This window comes from Orycteropus afer, unplaced genomic scaffold (assembly GCF_000298275.1).
Source record: "Orycteropus afer afer isolate SDZICR_OR568_19922 unplaced genomic scaffold, OryAfe1.0 scaffold00017, whole genome shotgun sequence".
NCBI classification, from domain to species: Eukaryota; Metazoa; Chordata; class Mammalia; order Tubulidentata; family Orycteropodidae; genus Orycteropus; species Orycteropus afer.
The window spans coordinates 21,329,548-21,349,264 of NW_006921604.1; the positions used below are offsets into that span (position 1 = coordinate 21,329,548).

General features: G+C 41.2%; 1 protein-coding gene across 1 annotated transcript in view; it reads right to left on the minus strand.

Moving 5' to 3' along the window:
* UXS1 (UDP-glucuronate decarboxylase 1) overlaps positions 1 to 19,717 on the minus strand; it is a 155,574-nt gene that overhangs the window by 19,142 nt on the left and 116,715 nt on the right. Inside the window, exon 10 of the mRNA XM_007959502.1 lies at positions 4,335 to 4,454. Within this exon, the coding sequence (XP_007957693.1) occupies positions 4,335 to 4,454 (120 nt within the window). The remainder of the gene's footprint in view (positions 1 to 4,334; positions 4,455 to 19,717) is intronic.

Here is a 19,717-nt window from a genome sequence, read left to right on the forward strand (position 1 = left end):
TATCTTTTTTTTAAAAAATGCATTTTATTGAAATATAATTTATGTACAGTGAAATACACAAAACTAAAGTGACATGGGTCAATGCATTTTTTTTTTTTTTGCAGTGTTCCCTCCCCACCCTGGCACCCAACAAAGAAAGTTTCCCTCCATATATAAACCTTTCCTTGATCCTCCACAACAATGAACTGATACTATATTTGTCCTTCTGTGATTGACTTATTTCACTCACCATAATGTCCTCGAAGTTGATCCTTATTATGCGGTATTTTGCAGACTCTACATTATTCTTTAGTGTTGCAAAGCATTCCAGTATGTGTATGTACCATAGTTTGGTCATCCACTCTTCCGCTGGTGGGCACATAGGTTGTTTCCATCTTTTTGCTATTGTAAATAGTGCTGTGATGAACATGAGCATGCATGTATCTGTTCCTATCCTGACTCTCACCTCTCTAGGATATATACTAGGATAGTAATGGGATTGCTGGGTCAAATGGTATCTCCAATTCCAACTTTCTAAGGAATTGCCATATTGCTTTCCACACTGGTTGTATCACTTCACATACAAGCAATGTATGAGAGTCCTAATCTCTCCACATCCCCACCAGCATTTGTTATTTTCTGTCTCATTGAACCTTGCCATCAGTGCTGGGTGAGATAGTATATCTCATTATTGTTTTGATTTACATGCCTCTGATGGCCAATGATTGTGAGAATCTTTTCATGTATTAGCTGACCACCTGAATATCCTCCTTGGTGAAGTGTCTATTCATGTCTTCTGCCCATTTTTCAATTGGATTGTTAATTCTTTTGGTATTGAGGCGCTGGAGTTTTCCATCAATCTTAGAGATAAGTCCCTTGCCAGATATGTAATTATCAGCAAATATGAATTTGTTGCTCATTTTTGTCATGTGCTTTTTCATTGTGTCGATTTCTTTGTTCCATATAATTTTCTATGCTGAGCTCGTTTTGTTTGTGAATTATGTTATCACTTCCTTCATTGCTATTGTTTTAGTATTTGCTGAATATTTATGCTGGTCCTCTTTTTTATTTTGATGTGAAGGTTTATCATTTTTCTTTGAAGTTATCCTGTGATTTACAGTTTTCTTCCCAAGTGTAGAATAGTCCGTTCTATCTTGTAGTTGTCTTGACTTCCCTACCAGCTAGAACTTCTGTAACAACACAGACTTTTTCTCCTTTTTTTGGTTTGTAGTTGTCCTCATTTGTCGGTTGGTATCTCTGGGTCCCTGTTTACAATCTTGTAGGCTTATTTACTTTGGATACTTCCATAGCTGGGTTGGTTTCTGGGTTATATCATCATGTGTGTTAATGATAGTTGCTGTTGGTTGTTGTTGCTTCTCTGTCCAAAGAGCTTCCTTTAGCATCTCTTATAAGGTTGGTCTGGTTTGAACAAATTCCCTTAATTTCTGCGTATCTGGAAATGTCCTAAATTCACCATCATATTTGAGGGACAATTTTGCTGGCTACATAATTCTTGGTTGGAAATTTTTCTCCTTCAGGATTTTATATATACCATCCTACTGTCTTCTCGCCTGCATGGTTTCTGTTGAGAAATCTGAGCTTAGTCTTATTGGTTGCCCCTTGTAGGTAACTTTTCGTTTTTCCCATGCTGCTCTCATGATTCTTTGTCTTTGGTTTTGGTGAGTTTGATGATAATATGTCTTGGTGTTTTTCTTTTGGGGTCTATCCTGTTTGGGGTTCATTGGACTCCCTGAATGGATATATTCTCATCTTTCATCATTATCAGGGAAGTTCTCCTCCAACAAATATTGGACAATTTTCTCAGTGGTTTTATTTTTCTCTTCCTGTTCTGGAGTTCCAATGACATGTAGGTTACTCCTTTTGATGGTATCCCACATGAACCTTAGGCTTTCTTCATTTTGTTTGGATCTTTTTTCTGATTGATCCCTTTCCAAAGAAGTCTTCAGGTATTTGTCTTCAATCTCATTAATTCTGTCTTCCATTGCATCAATTCTACTCCTTTGCCCTTTCAATGTGTTATCTATTTCTGACAATTTAGTATTATCTTCTGGATTTCTGTCTGTAGATTTAGAATCATTTCTAATTTTTCATTTATTTTGTCATTTTGTTTTTGTATTGTCTGTCGAAATTGTTCTAGGGTTTTCTCTGTGTTTTCCTTGATCCCTCTCTCAATTTGTTGAAGACACCTAAATATAATTCTTTTGAATTCCTTATCAGGGAGTTCCAATGCTGCGTCTTCCTCAGGGATATGTTTTGGATCTGTATCCTGGTCCCTTGTTTCTCCTGCTTTATCTTACTTCTTTGTGTGGACTGTGATGCTTTGTTGTCTCTGCGGCATCGTGACGTTTTTGTGTTTATATTTAATTGGTGATTATATGTTGGAGTGACTTGCCCACAATTTTTGTTTTCTTTGTTATGTTATCTATACAGGCAGGGTACTGTGCTGTGCTCCTCTACTCAATAGTTGACAGCACTTATACACTCACCACCTGTCTCCTTTCCTGTTGTCAGCCTCTCCTATGTCCTTGCCTACCCTGGCAAACACAGTCTGTTCTTAGGAACCTGGAATCCAAATGAGAATGCTGTCACTTTAAAATCCAAAATGGCCACCACCTGTAAACATTCAAAATGGCTGTGCCCTCAGTCACTTTAAATATCTAAAATGGCTGCCACGTGTAAACAATCAAAATGGCTATGCCTTCCAGACAGTAGGAAGTCCACAACTCAGGTTGTCTCCCTCCTTAGTCACAGGCCACCAGAGCAGTTGTCTCTGCAGCCTTTGGTGACCAGGCCTGATCTTTAGGTCAATTCTCAGGTCCCAACCCCACTTAGAAATATTCAGGCTGTTGGTCTTGTCAGAGTAGCTGACAATCTGCAGCTCCGACCATCTCTGTACTCACTGTTTTCATTCAGATTTTTCCACTAGTTGGTCCCTAATCCACTTCTGTATAGTTCCTTTCAAAGTTTAGGGCTCCAGGATTATCTTCTATATCTCTGTCAATTGATTTTTCTTTTCTTCGTTGAAGAGGGTCTATGTCACTTGTCTGTCTATTCCTGCATCTTACCGGAAGTCCTTTCCCATAGGGTTTTCAATGGCTGATTTTTCAGAAGCAGAGCTCCAGAGTTTTCTTCTGAGGTGCCTCTGGTGTTCTCAACTTGCTAACCTTCTGCTCAACAGCTTGCCATGTGTACTACTCAGGGACTCCAAATAGAGAGAGATACAGACAGGTAGATAAACAGAGATAAATAGATGTAACCTTTTTCCCCTCTAGAATTTGCTCAGTTGATAAGCAAACCATTACGCAGACAGCCTCAAAAGTAACAGATGCTTTTCAAGTCTGGATAACCACCACAGTGACCTTCATAAGACTTTAGAGGCAACAGATTCAAAGAACAAAAAAGCTGAGGCAGATAAGTAGGAAGCAGAATAGGAAAGCCAAAAGGAAACAGAAGCAGAGATAGAAAGGAGGAAAAGAATGAGGATTCAGGAAAACTGAAGAAAACCAGTCACAATTATCAGTAACCCCAGCCTTTAAGCACACCAAGGGTACTCATCATCCCTAAGAAGGGAAGAGAGCTCTGCTTTGTCCCACAGCCAAAGGGGGAGATGAGCGTGTGTATAGAATGAATAACTTATTTGTAGCCTTAAAGACAGTGAGGGCCTCTCAGGGGCTGCAAGGTCTGAAGGCAGGTGATCAGAATCAGCACAGGTTATAGCATGTGTTCTCAGTCGTCCCTGCACATTAGAACCACTAGCCCTAGACCACCCGCATCAGAATCTCTACATTGGGCTCTGGAAGTTTCTCCAAGGTTGAGAAAAACTGGCAAAGGAAGGAGTGCTTATCAACATTGCCAAGACCTGACCCAAATTCATCTCCATTTCCTTCTGACGTTGTGGTTCTTCTCGGCAATCTGAGAGACACTGAGTAAAGATATACTCCGGCTATAGCTAGCATGCCAAGACAGAGTTGGGAAAGTTCTTTGCAGGCAGGCTCCTGAAGATAGGCCTTGAGGAACCAGCAACGTGGACAAAGTCTGCAGCTAGCTGTCCTAGGATATCGTTGGGCTCAGTAGAGGCAAGGTGACTCAAGTTATCTCATCTGGAAGATACAGATACACCTCCTCTTGATTCTATCCAACCCACCTTCCCTCCCCTTCACTAAGGAGCTTAATCAGGGCTAGTGGCACACACATAAACACACATGCACAAAATAGTAACTTCAGAAACGCTATATTTCCTGAATTAAGATTTTCTCATTTTTAGGCTGAGTCCAAATTTGGGCTGCAAAATGAACCTAAGAAGACTCAACATGCCTACTGATTCAGGTACGCACCGTGAGTGGCTCCCCCTGAAGCGCTTGCAGGATGAAGTTGCTGACAACCCGCCCGTCATTCATATGCATGCGTGGCCCAAAGGTGTTGAATATTCTTGCCACTCGCACCTCAACTCCTTCCTGAAACAAAACAGAAAAAAACTGTAAGTTGTGTTTCATTTCATAAGCTGCATTTATGCTCTTTGCATTTCCAGTGCCCTGCACATAAAATGTGTTATAAAATGTTCTGCTTTTCATTCCAGAATGAAAATGGATTTTTGTTGTTGTTGTTGTAGTTATTCTGACTATGGTACAGCTTACTAGGAGCTCTGGTAGCATAGTGCCTAAGGCATCTGACTGCTAACCAGAAGGCTGGCAGTTCAAACCCACCAGCCACTCCTCGGAAGGAAGGCTGGGCAATTTATTTCCATAGTGATACCACCTCAGAAACCCAAGGAAGGGTTGCTATGAGTTGGAGCCGAATTGACAGCACATAACAACAACAACACTGTAAATAAAGTTAGAGTCCATACAACTCATTGCTGGCAAGTTGATTCTGATTCATGGCAACCCCATGTGTTTCAGAGTAGAACTGCACTCCATTTCAGTTTTAAGTGTTGCAATCTTACGTAAAGGACTCCTGGTGGCACAGTGGTTAACCTAACCAAAAGACGTCTGCCTCTGTAAGCATTGCATACAGCCTTGGAAACCCAATGGGGCAGTTCTATTGTTCTATGGGGTTGCTATGAGTCAGAATTGACTCAGTGGCAATGGCTTTGGTTTTAAGTGTTAGAATCTTATAAAAGTAGATCAGCAGGTCTTTATTCTGTGGTGCCACTGGGTGGTTTGAACTGCTAACTTTTCAATTAGTAGCTGAGAGCAAATCATTTGCACCACCCAGGGACTCCACAAAATTATGCCCAAGAAAGCAAAATGGATCCCACATCTCACTACTGAAAGGTCACTACCATTAACATTATGATAGAAAACTTTGGAGATGGTTAAATAGTACGGGGTGTGGGGGGGGGAATGTGTTTTACATATTTATCTTCAGTAAATATCTATTTTCCCAAATGGGATCATGCTATGTTTACCCTTTTATAATCTTTCTCACATAGTATTTGTACCAATTTATCATTCAAGAGAAATTTAAATGTCAGTGAATGTTGGATAGTTGCCAAGAAGAAAAACAAGAACTTGGGAAAAACCAAAACCAAACCCACTGCCACTGAGTCGATTCCAACTCACAGCAACCCCCACTGGGTTTCCAAGGCTATCAATCTTTATAGAAGCAGACTGCCTCACCTTTCTTCTGTGGAGCTGCTGGTGGGTACGAACCACTGATCTCCTGGTTAGCAGTCAACTGCCTTAACCACTATACCACAAAAGCACCTTCTTTGTATCTTGGGAAAAGAAGGGCATAAAACAAAGGTTCTTAAAAGAGTTATAATGAGTCTTATTATTTTTGCTAGCTGCCATCAAGTCAGCCCCCAACTCACAGCAACCCTATGCACAATGAAATGAAATGCTGCCCAGTTCTGAGCCATCCCCATGACTGGTTGTATATCAGATCTTTGTGATCTATGGGGCTCTCCCTGGTGGATTTTCAGATGTAGATCTCTATGCCTTTCTCCCTAGTCTGTCTTAGTCTGGAAGCTCCTCTGAAACTTGTTCAGCAACGTACCAACACACAAGCTCCAGTGACAAACAGGTGGCAGCTGTGCACGAGGTGCACTGGCTGGAACTGAACCTGAGTCTCATTGCATGGAAGGTGAGAATTCTGCCACTGAACTACCAATGTCCCTATTATATTGAATATCAAACTAAAAAAACCCCACAAAACTTATTGCCATAGAATTGAATCTGACTCATGACGACCCTGTAGAACAGAGTAGAACTGCCTCAAAGGGTTCCAAGGCTGAAATCCTGACTGAAGCAGACTGCTACATCTTTCTTCTGTGTAATAGCTTATGGGTTCAAATTGTCAACCTTTTGGTTAGCAGCTGAGTGTTTAATGACTGTCCCACCTGGGCTCCTTTCACACCCTCACCCCAATCTGTTACTTGTAGCCTTCCTTAATCCTGCCTCCAAAATCCAGAATATCCTTGGTGTCACCACTGCCACTACTAGGTCCAAGCTGCCATCATTCTGGCCAGATTCACAAAGCCTGAGCTCTCCACTACCTCCTTTAATTCTGCATCTACAGCATAAGAGCCAGAGCAATCTTTTAAACATTTAATTGGATTCCTCCAATCTTCTGCTCAAAATCCTTCAAGTGTCTTAGTACAAAGACTGAAAATTCCTAAATAAACCTGATAAGGCCCTGCCCACCAACCCATCCTCACTTCCCACTGCTGCCCTTGCTCACTACGCGCCAGTCACAGTGGCCTCTGTCCACTTCTCAAGCATCACTCTCTTCATCCTCCCACCTGCCATACAACATCCTTCTTCTACTCACTCCTCAGCCTTCAGCTCTCCACTTAAACACCATGTATTCCACGTAAATACTGTGTGTTCACATAATGTGCAAAGGATTAGCCCCTTGCTAATTAGCCTCATGGTGACCCTGAAGGGTAGGGCTCTTGCTTTAAAAAAAAAAAAAAAAAAAAGTGTGTGTGTGTGTATGTAAGTATACATAATCAAAAATAGACTATTCCAACAATTTCTACACATACAATTCAGGGACGCTGATTATATTGTGCTACCATTCTTGCTATTTTTTTTTTTTTCTCAAAAATTTGTATTGTGATTTGGGCCAAAGTTTACAGAGCAAATTCATTTTCCATACAGTATTTCATAGAGTTTGTTCCATGACATTGACTGCAATTACCCACGATGTAAAGCTCTCTTCCCACTCCCTTCCTGTACTTACTTCTTTTCTGTGTACTTCCCTCCCATTCACTCCTGTCCCATAAGTATCTCCCTATGCAAACACTGCCTTCCTATTCTCCTATGATTGATTGCTCTAGGGAGTGTATCTACCTGATGTAAATGTTCACCCCCATATGCCTGTCTATTGTTTGGTTGGAAGCCACAGGAGTGAGTTCAGTTCCAGACCTGAAGGGTAACTAGGGGCCATAGTTTCAGGGTTCTCACCAGGCTCTATCAGACCAGTAAACCTGGTCTTTTTTTTTTTTTTTTTTAAATGATTTTGAGTTTTATTCCACATTGTTCTCCCACTCTATCCAGGATCTCCTGCACTGATTCCTTTCCAAGTGGTTGAGAGTGGTAGCTGGGCACCATCTAGTTCTTCTGGTCTTATGGTCATACAGGTGGGAGGATCGCATGGTCTACTAGTCTCTTGGACTAGTTGTTTCTGTGCATCCTTGGTTTTCTTCATTCTTCTTTGCTCTGGATGAGAGATGCAATGCTGCTCCTAGATGGCTGCTTGCAAGCTTTTAAGACCTCTGTCACTACTCACCAAAGTAGGATGTAGAACAATGTTTATGTGTAGAATGTTATGCCAATTGAGCTTGATGTCCCCTGTGACCACAGTCCTGAGCCCACAGGTCCAACTACTTACTCCCTCAGGGTAGCTGGCTGTGGCCAAGAAGCCACCACAACCTTGCCCCTTATTAGCTCCACTACACACCTGGACATTCTTACAGCACATACAAATATGCAGGTAGAAACACTGTCTACCAACCCTGTGCATGGTCACAGGCACACTCTGCCTTTCCTAGACGTACCTGATCATTCAGCCTGTCCACCCATAGATCAAGGCTTGCCATCACTGACAACATAGTACTATATATACAAAAGGATTCATCTTTGTTGTCTGTACCTCCTGTGTACCTCTCTGTATCTTCCTTTTCTTCAATGCCACCAAGGTGATCACTGACTTTTGGCACACTGCCCTTCCCTTCATCCAAATCAATACTTGTCTCTATCTGTCTAGCAGTGTTCTCTCCCCTTCCCTCCCCTCCCCCCTCCTGGTAATCAACAAAGAAAGCTTCCTTCTATATATAAACCTCTCCTTGACTTTTTACAATAGTGAACAAATACAGTATTTGTCTTTCTGTGATTGACTTGTATCACTCAGTATAATGTCCTCCAAGTTCATCCACGTTATGCAGTGTTTCACAGATTCTACATTATTCTTTAGTGTTGCATAGTATTCCATTGTATGTATGTACCATAGTTTGCTTATCCATTCTTCTGCTGATGGGCACTTAGGCTGTTTCCATCTCTTTGATATTGTGAATAGTGCTCACATGAACATGGGTGTGCATCTATGTGTTCTTGTTCTGGCTCTCACTTCTTTAGGATATATACCTAGTAATGGGATTGCTGGATCAAATGGTGTTCTAATTCCAACTTTTATGGAATTGCCATACTGATTTCCATAGTGGTTATATCATTTGACAGTCCCACCAGCAGTGTACAGATTCCTATCGCTATCCTTTTCTAAGTTATTCCTTCACCATTATTATCTTAAACTCACTACCCCAAAAACTTCCATTCAACCTTGGAGAGGCAGTTGTCAATTTTATCTCACATAGATATTCTTTAAAAGAGCACAATGTTCAGAGCAGAGGTACTTAATCAAATGTGTGTCTGGCTGCCTCCATAAACAAGCATCCTCCTTTGCCATGAGATCAGAGGAAACAGATGGTGCCTGGCTACCATTACTGAACACTTTGATCAAAGATTCTAAAGAAAAATCTTGACCCAAGAAAAACATGGAACAGAATTTCAAATCCTGGCTTTTCTTTAACCCTTGCCCACAGGAGCAGGCAAGGTGCCTGGCATATATGGTTGGAGGAGTTCAAACATCATGCCCTAGAATGAATAAAGGAAGGAGGAAGGGAGAGTGCCAAAACCTTGGTGTCATTGGGCATGTGGATAACACACCCACCAGCCTCCTATCACCTTTCCACTCCTCTATTGTTTCGGGGTTAGCCCATCCCTTTTTCCTAATGTGTTTTCTGGCATTGCTTCTCATGCCTTTGGACTACTGCATTGCTGCTTCATTTCTTTCCTCTTGTCTGCTGATTATGGCTAACTGTTCAAGCTCACGTCAGGGGTGCTCCCAGCCTCATTTAGCTTAAATTTGCATCTAGGTCAGAAGCTGGTTCTTGGTATGGCACACCAAGACATGTCACTGTCAGTTGTGAGGTTGTTGCAACTAACTCATTACTAATTATGGTTAAAACTATCACCAATGTTTATAAACAATGTTTTAAAAAATTAGAATATATTCAAGGACTTCCTGTACTTCACTCTCTCTGTGTGCTGGGAATGTAATACACCCCAGGGTGTGTGCATGGGAGCCAGCTCAACACATGAACATTGCCTCTTTTGGGACCCTCTGTTTCTCTAGCCCTGTCTACTCTAGTCCTCAGCTAATACGGCTTATTTAGTATAGTATTTCTCAACCAGTTAGGAGCCCTGGTGGTGTAGTGCCTAAGGCATCTGACTGGTAACCAGAAGGCTGGCGGTCAAAAGCTACCAGCCATTCCACAGAAGGAAGACTGAACAATCTACTTCCGTAAAGATTTATCACCTCAGAAACCCAATGGAGGTTGCTATGCATTGGAATCGACTCAATGGCAGTGAGTTTTCTTTTTTTTTTGGTCATAGAGAGTTAACAAGTGCCTTGGTGGCACAGGCTTAAGCGCTTGGCTGCTAACTTACAGGTCAGCAGTTCAAACCTACTAGTTGCTTCATGAGAGAAAGATGCAGCAGTCCGTTTCTGTAAAGATCACAGTCTTGGAAATCCTATGGGGCAGTTCTACTCTGCCCTATATGGTTGCTATGAGTCTGAATCAACTTGATAGCAACAGGCTTAGAGCGAGTTTAAGGGAAGAGTTACTAGTGTTTCAAGGTCCCACGCTGACTCTTGTAGTGGCTGCAGCCATCCAACCAGCCACCTCTGGCCACAAGCAGCCTCATCTATTTCCCCTGTGTGTTAGTTAAACACAAGCAGTCTCTACTTGCACCGTGATATGAAAAACCCTGGGAAGCACGGATGTAGTGGGATAGTTAACTTTTAGAAACCAGAGTGCTATATTTAGCTAACTTCTCCTAGTAATACAGTATAATGCTTTCTTAGGACTAAAATATGAGGTATTAATTCTAAGTCCAGAAATAAAATGACTCCTTTTTCTACTGAACTAATAAGCAGAGAATACTTAGATGTAGGAGGAAGGAGATTAAAGATGTTGATCTCAGATAGAAAATAACTCAAAAAGTATCCAATTGCATTTTATTGATAAAATGAAGAAAGAATAACAAGTGGATGAATATAGCTTTGTTCTAGGAAGAGATTAGAAAAACCTCAGTAAACTTACAATAATCAAACCAGTGTACCTGGCAGGGAGAAAGCTCACTGGACTACACAGTTTGAACAGAGCAAATATTTTTATCCTTGTGACCTTCTCTTTCTTCAGCAATGTCCTAGAACACAGTCTTGTTAAAAGCTGAGCTCTGCAGACAATGCACCTAAATGAGTTGCTTTTGTTTTTATTTTTCAGTTTGGATTCCTAACAAGAAATACAGGACAATTCCTTTGGACTGGTGCAGCAGGAACAATGGCAATGACACTTTTCCAAGAACTCAAGACCCGTTGACACCAGGAAGATTAGTTACATATTAAATTCACACTCTTTTGGAAGAAATGAAATGTCAATACAAGGGTCCCTAGTGGGAAGAGAGCTGTTACATTGTGGGGCTTGCAATTAATGTCATGAAACAAAATGTGTGTGAGCTATTAGATGGAAAACAAATTTGCTCTGTAAACTTTCACCCAAATCACAAAAAGAAAGAGAGAAAACCCAACAGTCATTTAAGTTAAGACTTGTTCTCCTCTCATGTGCTAGTATCTTCAGGACTTTGTGTCCTGATCTGTCTCTTTATATATACTGTAAAGAAACCCTTCACCTTGAAACAACAGCTACCCCTGTTCAACACGTACAGCATGTTGGGCACCAGGCACTCAGCACCTCTAATCCTCACAGTGGGTCCTGAGACAGGGGAGTAAACTGTCAGTGAGTACACGGACAAGGGGTGCTTATGGTGGCAGCTCTTTCATTACCCACGCCTTGGAGGATTATTCTCCATCTCAGACTCAAGGAAAGGTCCAGGGTCCAATCCCAACTCTTCCCAACCGGGAAGGGAAGAGCCAGGATGAAAACCCAAGAAGTGCGCACTGTTGGGACAATACATCAGAGGACTCCTCCTCTGAATGGCCAACAAGTAAACCCATAAATGAAACTCCTGATTCATATTCAAAGCCCCATCTGCATGTGACGGATCCCTGCTGACTACCACTCTGGTATAAGTTTCTCATCATGGGTGACATCAGGGCCTCTGAATACACAAGGCAGTAATTCAGAAAACTAACTGCTGAATCATTCATAATAATGACTGGTTTCACTTTTGTGTTCTGTGGTTCTGTCCCTTGTGGTGAACCATGAATCATTTACATATGACTCTAAGCAAAAAGTTTCTATCAATGAGGACAGGGGCAGCTTCTGCAAGTGTAGCTAAATCAGCCAAAAAAAAAAAAAAGAGTTTTAAGAAAGGATGGATACTTTTTCTCCAAATAGGGAGAGTAGATAGAACCACACAAAGTTAACTACCCCATGAATTACAACATCAGTGGCATTAGTGGGCATGGACTGGAGAAGGCACTGCAATTCCTGGAGGGTTCTAGTCTCAGTTCTGTCATCACAAGCACTATGTTGCTGGGGAAGTCACTTAGGTTTTCTAAGACTTTAAATCTTTATCTTTAAAATGGGGATAATAATCCTCAATCTGCTTACATCATCGGAATTCAAAGAAAATATGTAAAATTGCTTTGACAACTGTTATCATTATTGTGTATCTCCAAATGATGGTTCTACTCCAAGCAGGAATTTACCCCTGAACTCTTCCTCATTCATTGATAAGTTACTATATTGTGATATAATGGTCACTATACATGGAATATCTCAGACGTATTTCCATCAGGCACCTAGGGCTGCAGGAGACAGAAATGCAGTTTCTGGAATCAATTTATAATAGGCTTTTTGAACAGAAACCACATTGTAACAATGTACAACCCAAGATGGTAAGCTGGAATCAGAACACCTCCTTTTCTCATTTGCAGCCGGCACAAGAGGGGTGAGGGGCTAGGTACATATGTCCTGAGACATGGAGCTGATGAACAGCAAGCCTGGACTTACTGGCAAGCAGTGATCCAAGCGGTATGGTGGAGGGACAAGGGATTCCTCCTTTTCCGCCAGAGACAGAAATGTTACCAAAAGTCAAAACCAAACCCACTGCCATCGAGTCAATTCTGGCTCATAGCGACCCTGTAAGACAATGTAACTGCTTTAGAGTTCCCAAGGCTGTAAATCTTTACAGGAGAAGAGTGCCATCTTTCTCCTGCAGAGCAGCTGGTGAGTTCAAACTACCAACCTTTGGGTTACCAGCCAAACATTTAACCATTGTGCCATCAGGGCTCCTAGAAATGTTACTGGGAGTGAGTAAATGGATTCTTCCTCTAAATTTCTCTTTAAAAATGCAATCATTCATTAGAAAGTGTTCTATCAAGCCATTAAACATCACACTACGTATGTTCCCTGTTTTCACTGACAGAAGGTGTTAGAGGAGAAAACAGAAGGATTGCATAGGGAGAGGGTGTGCTCATCAGAGAAAGGGGCCTGAACTTAGGAAAGAACCATCCCATTCACCATGCCGCTTATAGCCATGTCCTGAAGGAGATATGGGGCACATTTAACTGTAGGGAACGGAAGAAACAACAATGTCACAGAAGCCTTTAAGGAAGTGCTCATAGGTGCAGCAGCTCACTGCTCCGTGATGCTTCCATATCTTCCTTATGCCTCGAAAGAACACGCACACCCCTAGTTATGGGACAGGCTAAAGCAACAGGATCAGGAGGACCTGACAGTGGAACCAGCTAATTCCCCTATGGTCTCTTATAAACATATCCGGATGGGGTTTGCTCCCTCCCTAGAGATAAGGCTGGGGCCATTATAGAAAGCAGAGCTCACTTCACTGAAGCAAGATTGTTGAAGGTGCTAAAAAGTTCAAATTCATTCTGGATGATAGTAGAGGGAAAAGGCCTCAGGGCTCAGGAGGCTGGAATGTCTGGGTGAATCTAGTCTCAGTTCTGTCACTCAATAGCTCTCTGTTTCCAGGAAGGCACTTAAGTTATCTAAGATGTAGTAAGATCCCAATCTTTGAAACAGGGACTTTAATATCCATTCTGACTTTAATATCCATTGTGCCTACATTACAAGAATTCAAAGAAAATATGTGAAATTACTTTTAAAACTGGTATGTATTTGCCTGGCAATCATCCTGAACAGGCTTGCTTTAATATTAACATTCTTTTTTCACAACCACAAATGTTTATAATTGCATGACAATGGAATTTTTTTTTAAAGAGTATTTTATTATGTTTTAAGTCAAAGTATACACAGTAAATTACTTTCCCATGTAATAATTTTTATACAAGTTGTTCCACGACTTTGGTTACAATTTCACAATGTGTCGGCACTCTCATTATTTCCATTCTGTTTGTCCTATTTCCATTGATCTAGCATCCTTGGCCCTCCTTGCCTTCTGGATCTTTGCTTCTGGGTAAATGTTGACCATCTGATCTCATATATAGATCATTGTTTAAGAGAGCATATTACTCATGGATGAGCCAACATTCTTGAGTGTTTATTATACAACACGCTATGCTACGCTTGCGCTTACTACAAGGTCAGGAGGGAGCAAATAATTACTCTCACCAATTTCTAGGTTGACAAGTGGGGCTTAGAGAGCATGTACACACAGCCAGTGAGTGGCAGAGGCAAGGCACAAACCCAGTATTAGGTGGGTCCAGGGGGGTCACAGGTCTAGATCACTAGAGAGCAAATCATACCCACCAAACACTGGACTCGTTAAATGCTCAGCTTTTCTCTAGCAGCTCCGTGGGAGAAAGGACCTGGCCATCTGTTCCCATAAAGATTACAGCCTAGGAAACAGTGTCACGAGGGGTTAAAATCAACTCAGTGACACCTAACAACAGCTGCTTGCTGAATATTTTCATTTCACTGCAGTCAAATATACATCGTAAAAAAAAAATTGCTGTTTCAACCAGTCTTAATTAAGTGCACAGTGAAAGTAATCATATTGCTGAATGTTTTCTTGAACTGAATTATACATACCAATATGTGATATTTTTTAAAATATTTTGATGCTAAAAAAATAAAACAAAACATACCCTTAAAACCACCAGACTAGATGATTTCTGAGTTGTTTTTTCTTTTCAGCTGTGCCAGCTATGGTTTTATGAACCATGGTCTGTTTTGCAGACCCAACCCAGTTAGTGGGTCACAGAGCCCTGAGAGTCAAGACTCATATGTGGGCTGTGAACTCATATGCACACCAAGCGCAGACCACTGACCATATAAGGTTCCACATTTATAAAACCACTGTGTCCAAATGCATGTAGAAGCAGCTATTTAATTCATCTCTGAAAAGTTCAAACTACTCATGAAAGATGCTATGCCCTTTGATCCTAGCATTAGTCTTATTCCATCCACTGGGAGAAAACAAAACAGGGCTTCTCTTTATGTAAGGGATATTTTCAAAAACATGTACGTGAAGCAGAGTCTTCTGGGTTATCAAATTCTATTTTCAATATACTGTTTAATCCTTTAAAAGTAACCAGAAAGGAATTCTTCATAAAAGAGAATAATGTATATACATAGATTATTCATACTTTTCTATTCAGCTTGTTTATATGTTGGGTTTATTCAGAGTAAAATACACCTATGTGCTATATGGAGACTTGACAATAAAATTTTTATATTTAAGAGGGATGTGGCACAGTGCCTAAGGCATCTGACTGTTAACCAGGAGGATGGCAGTTCAAACCCACCAGCCACTTCTTGAATGGAAGACTGGGCAATCTATTTCCGTAGAGATACCACCTCGGAAACCCAAGGACAGGTCACTGTAAGTCGGATTCAACTTGACAGCAGTGAGAGTTTGAATGTCATTATCAATAAAAAATAAGAACTTTAGTTATTAAATCAATTAAAAAAAAAACAAAAAAAAAAACAGCCCAAAGGCATACTTTTCCACTGGTTTACTCCTCTTTCTGAATTTTTTTTTTTTCTTTCCCATTTGCCCTCAGACAGCATAAATCGCAATACCTCAAGTTTTTAATTTTCTTCTGATACATGTTCTCTTGGAAGGCTACACATTAGAAGTATAAACCGACATTGCCACAATGCAGTTCCCTGTTGATTCTCACCACTCTATCAGCAATTCATAATTTTAGAACAACTCTGCCATGGACATGTATTCTGGGTACAGTCACACTATGGTGAATGCTTTAAAGAAATACAAATTCCCTTAGAATCACATATATCAGCCCCAAGTCTTCTTGCTCAGCCCTGCTTCCTTACCTTACAGTGACCCACTTCAGACCCGTTCTGAACAGTGCTGCCAGGACAGGTAGTAAAGGGGAAAGAATATGGCACTGCAGGTAGCCCACCTCAGGTTCAAGCCCTACTTAAGGCTGAGCAGCTGGAAACAAGTTTTGGAGCCCATTCTTCCATGTAAAATGGGGCTAACCACACCCTTCCTCAAAGATGGCTACAGGATGAGGTGAGGTGAAGCAGACCGAGTCCCTAATAGAGGGCATAGCACAGCCATCAATTCCTGCTCCTTTCTAATACCTCCTACAAGTGCAGAGTATCCTCAATTAAATATGTCACCTCAAGACAACGGCCCATCTGGGACAAGTACATCAACTACGCATCCTGCAAGGCACTATGCTCAACCATGGGATCTCTAAGAGTTACAGTCACTGAATTAGTGACTGTAAAAGAGGCGGGGTTTTAAACCAGTTCGAACCAGCTCAGTCATGGTCGATGAAGCAAAACCAGAAGGGACCCAAACTCAAAAAATTTGAGTGGATCATAATGACAGCCAGTCGAAGCCCTGGAATGGGAGACCTGAAAGAGGTGTAGTGAGCTCCTTCAGGAGCCTGATGCGGGAGACTGGATTACTGGTAAAATTGCAGAGAGCAACAAAAATTCAAAGCAGTTTGGTCAGCAACTATCTTTGAGCCGAGCATCACTGTTTTGCATTCTGTGGGCAAGAAATTTGGTTGCTATGCAACATGTATGTTGCCTTAAGAGGGAGATAACGTTTCTAGAAGGGCTGCAACTGTAATTTATCCTGCCTTGGTAATTGCTCTAGTTCACTCAAACTTTAAAAATTTGGGTTTATTCCAGTGTTGCTTCCTCGACCATAACTGTACCTGGTTAAACCAGTCCAAAGCTTTGAAGAGAATTAAGAAGCAGCAAAACCATAGCTCCAGAAAATAAGCTGCTTTGTAGTCCAAGGCCTAAAGAGGACCGATGATTTTCCCCAGGACAGGCTGCTGTCCAGAGGGCCAACCCAATGGGGGCAGCAGGTGTCTGATTGATGTTTGCTGGCAGTTAAAATAAAATGCTGAATAAAACAATCACTTTCATGTCTTAAATGTTTTCATCCTTCACAACTTAATGTGGTGGCTTTTATTTTTTTTTTTCATTTCCCCACTTACCCTTATTTCTGGTGGGATATGGGTTAATAAATTTTCTTTCTCTTTGGTTATCCATGTTTTCTTTTAACCTGGTAAGTTAACTTGCCATGTCGCTGTTTCTGTTAGGTGCTGTTGAGCTGATTCCAATTCACAGTGACCCAATGTACAGCGGAATGAAACAATGCCCCTGTCCTGCTGCTCCATGCTCACAATCATTGCTGTGCTTGAGCCCATCGTTGCAGCCACTGTGTCAGTCCATCTCATTGAGGGCCTTCCCCTTTTTCTCTGCTCCTCCACTTTACCAAGCACGACATCCTTCTTCAGGGACCGGTCTTTTCTGACTGTATGACCAAAGCAGGTGAGACAAAGTCTTCCCATTCTCACTTCCAAGGACCATTCTGGCTGTACTTCTTCCAGGATAGATTTGTTCATTCTGGTAGTCCATGGTATTTTCATTATTCTTCACTAAGACTGCAATTCAAAGGCATCAACGCTTCATCAGTCTTCCTTATTCATTGTCCAGCTTTCACATGCATATGAGGCGACTGAAAATACCATGGCTTGGGTTAGGTGCACCTTAGTTTTCAAAGTGACATCTTTGTTCTTCAACCTTTAAAGAGGTCTTTTGCACCAGATCTGCCCAGTGCAATATGATGTCTTGACACAGCAAGAACTAAAGCCTCTCTCAATACCTGGAACCTATTACTATATCATCAGATTTTTTTCCTTAGCACTGATCCACACAAAAGAGGAAACAAGTAATCAGGTATAAGTTTTAGAGCCACAGTCTTGTGACACCATGGCTCTCTGTGTAAGAGAACACAATACTTTTAACATAAATAGGGCACAGAAGGTAGGAACCTCATCCTGTGATCTTTTTAGAAGCCACTTAGAACTTAGGCAAGCTCTGGTGCTGTAGTGGTTACGGCATTTGGCTGCTAATGAAGAGATCGGTGGTTCGAACTTACCAGCCACTCTGCAGAAGAAAGATGAGGAAATCAGCTTCTGTAAATATTTACAGCCTTGGAAACCCAACCAACAAGGGTCACTGTGAATCAGAATTGACTCGATGGCAGTGGTTTAGATTTTTTTGGTTAGAACTTAAGCAAGGCAATAATGGACTTCACCTAGCCCCAAGGCTTTCAACCAGGTTCACTCTCATCAAGAGACTCCAACCTCCAGTGCCTGCTGCCAAAGCCACCAGAATCAGACAGCACTCAGTCATCCCTATGATTAGGGGCACAGTACTCCCTGATTTAATGGCCATGTGGGGACAGATGAGGGCACTATAGGTTCAAATAGCTACATCACACCTGCTTGCAAGTCCAGATGAGCCACAATGACACCATCACAGCAAAGTTTACCAGGTAATAGAAAACCCAAGAGACTCAGTAAAAATTTTACTGGAACTAACTAAGAGATTTTGCACAGTGGCAGGACACAAGATCAACATCCAAAAATCAAGTGGATTCCTCTACACTAGCAAAGAGATTACTGAAAAAGAAATAAGGAAATCAATACCATTTACAATAGCTACCAAAAAAATATTTGGAGACTTCCGGTAAGATAGCAGATTAGGCAGACAAGCTACACAGACCCTCTTCAACAAAGAAAATAGAAACCAATTAACAGAAATGCAGAAGATAATCCTGGGGCCCTGAGCTTTAAAAGGAAGTATACAGAAGTGGATTAGACACCAACTAGTGGAAAAACCTGAATGAAAACAGTAAGTACGGAGACAGTAGAGCAGTAGACTGTCAGCTACTCTGACGGGGCCGAGAGCCTGAATATTTCCAAGTGGTGTCGGGATCTGAGAATTGACCTAAAGATCAGTCCTGGTTGCCAAGGGCCTATGACTAGGAAGAGAAACAGCAAGGAGGGAAGACTACCTGAACTGTGGACTTTTGGCTGTCTAGAGGCCGCAGCCATTTTGATTATTTACAAGCAACGGCTATTTTGGATATTTAAAGTGACTGAGGGCGCAGCCATTTTGATTGTTTTCAAGGGGTGGCCATTTTGGATTTTAAAGTCACAACATTCTCATTTGTATTTCAAGGACATAAGAATAGGCTCCATTTGCCAAGGACAGCAGGGACATATAGGAGGCTGACAAGAGGAAAGGAGACAGGTGGTGAATGTGTAAGTGCTGCCAACTAATGAATAGAAGGGCACAGCACACAATCTTGCTTACATAGAGAACATCCAAACAAAACAAAGAAAACGAAAATTTTGGGCAAATCACTCCAATAAGCAATCACGAATTAAATATAAACACAAAAACGTCGCAATGCCTTGGAGACAACAGAGGATCACAGTCCACACAAAGAAGCAAGATAAAGCAGGAGAAACAAGGGACCAGGATACAGTCCCAAAACACATCCCTGAGGAAGATGCAGCATTGGAACTCCCTGATAAAGATTTCAAAAGAATTACATTTAGGTACCTTCAATGGATTGAGAGACAGATCAAGGAAAACACTGAGAATATTGAGGAAAACATAGAGAAAACCCTAGAACAATTTCAAAAGACAATACAAGAACAAAGTGACAAAATAAATGAAAAATTAGAAATGATACAAAATCTACACAGAGAAATCCAGAAGATTAATACTAAATTTTTAGAAATAGATGACACATTGAGAGGGCAAAGGAGTAGAACTGAATCAATGGAAGACAGAATTAGTGAGATTGAAAGCAAATACCTCAATACTTCTTTGGAAAGGGAACAATCAGAAAAAAGATCAAAACAACACGAAGAAAGCCTAAAGTCCATGTGAGACACTATCAAAAGGAATAATCTACATGTAATCGGAATTCCAGAACAGGAAGAGAAAAATAAAACCACAGAAAATATTGTCAAAGAT